The sequence below is a fragment of the Galeopterus variegatus genome, unplaced genomic scaffold (genome assembly GCF_000696425.1).
Source record: "Galeopterus variegatus unplaced genomic scaffold, G_variegatus-3.0.2 Scaffold77654, whole genome shotgun sequence".
Taxonomy (NCBI): Eukaryota; Metazoa; Chordata; class Mammalia; order Dermoptera; family Cynocephalidae; genus Galeopterus; species Galeopterus variegatus.
This window is the reverse complement of record NW_007803765.1, coordinates 1-1,119: the sequence shown is the minus strand read 5'-3', so window position 1 is coordinate 1,119 and position 1,119 is coordinate 1. Positions and strand designations below refer to the sequence as shown.

At 44.5% G+C, this 1,119-nt stretch overlaps 1 protein-coding gene across 1 annotated transcript; it reads left to right on the top strand.

Annotated features, from left to right (window-relative positions):
* Window positions 1–410: 410 nt before the first annotated feature.
* Window positions 411–1,112, top strand: LOC103584669 (putative olfactory receptor 10D4; the record flags this gene model as incomplete). Its single annotated transcript, XM_008565584.1, has 1 exon — window positions 411–1,112. A coding segment is annotated over exon 1 (702 nt), but the record flags the coding sequence as incomplete, so codon positions are not given.
* Between the last annotated feature and the right edge of the window lie 7 nt (window positions 1,113–1,119).

The following is a 1,119-nucleotide window of genomic DNA, read 5'->3' as shown; positions in this document are numbered from 1 at the left end:
CCTATTAAAGCATTAATCCTCGCAAGAACCATGAGATCTCATTATACTATTTATACAGATTGAGAGGAGATATAGAGAGTTTTTATCAAAGTCACACAGTGGGAGGGCAGATTTAGCATTTAATCTTAGATGTGTCCAGTTGTAAAGTGTATTCTACGTCCTCTCCTGTGTACTGCCTTTAGTGTTCTCTCTTCATTTTGCTTTTGAGAAAACAGATGAAAATAAATAAATGACTTAACCTAAGTGTCACACATTAATGACAGAATTGAACTGATGCCTATTTAGAAGTTTTTTACAGTATATAGTTATTACCAGTTTCCAATGTGTTCTATAAAGATATTACTTTTGGGGAGCTTAAAACATCTCAGTGAGGCCACTCTTTGATCTCCCAGGACTAACTAGACATGAAGATGAGGAATCACACATCAGTAACTGAGTTCCTCCTGATGGGAATTCCTCATACAAAAGGGCTGGAAAATGTGCTCTTTGTCTTATTTCTGGCTTTCTACCTGCTCACTCTGCTGGGGAACCTGCTCATTCTTCTGGCCATCCTTCCTTCCTCCAACCTCCACACCCCCATGTATTTCTTCCTGGGAAACCTGTCAGTGTTTGACATATTTTTCCCTTCAGTGACTTCACCCAAAATAATGCTCTACCTAATGGGGCAAAGCCACACCATCTCTTACCAGGGCTGTGCCTGCCAGCTCTTCTTTTACCACTTCCTGGGCTGCACTGAGTGCTTCCTCTACACTGTGATGGCCTATGACCGCTTTGTGGCCATCTGTCACCCACTGCAATACACGGTCATTATGAGCCATCGGGTGTGCACCGTCCTGACTCTAGGCACCTGGCTGGGGGCCTCTCTGCACGCATCTGTTCTCACGTTCCTCGTCTTTAAGTTACCCTTCTGTGGCCCCAATGAGGTGAATGATTTTTTCTGTGATATCCCGGTGGTGCTGCCCCTGGCCTGTGCAGACACCTCTCTAGCGCACACGGTGAGTTTCATCAACGTAGGCATTGTTGCGCTCACTTGTTTTCTTCTTATTCTCACTTCTTACATTTGCATTGTCACCTCTGTATTGAAGATTCGTTCCTCAGAAGGCAGGCGCAGGGCCTTCT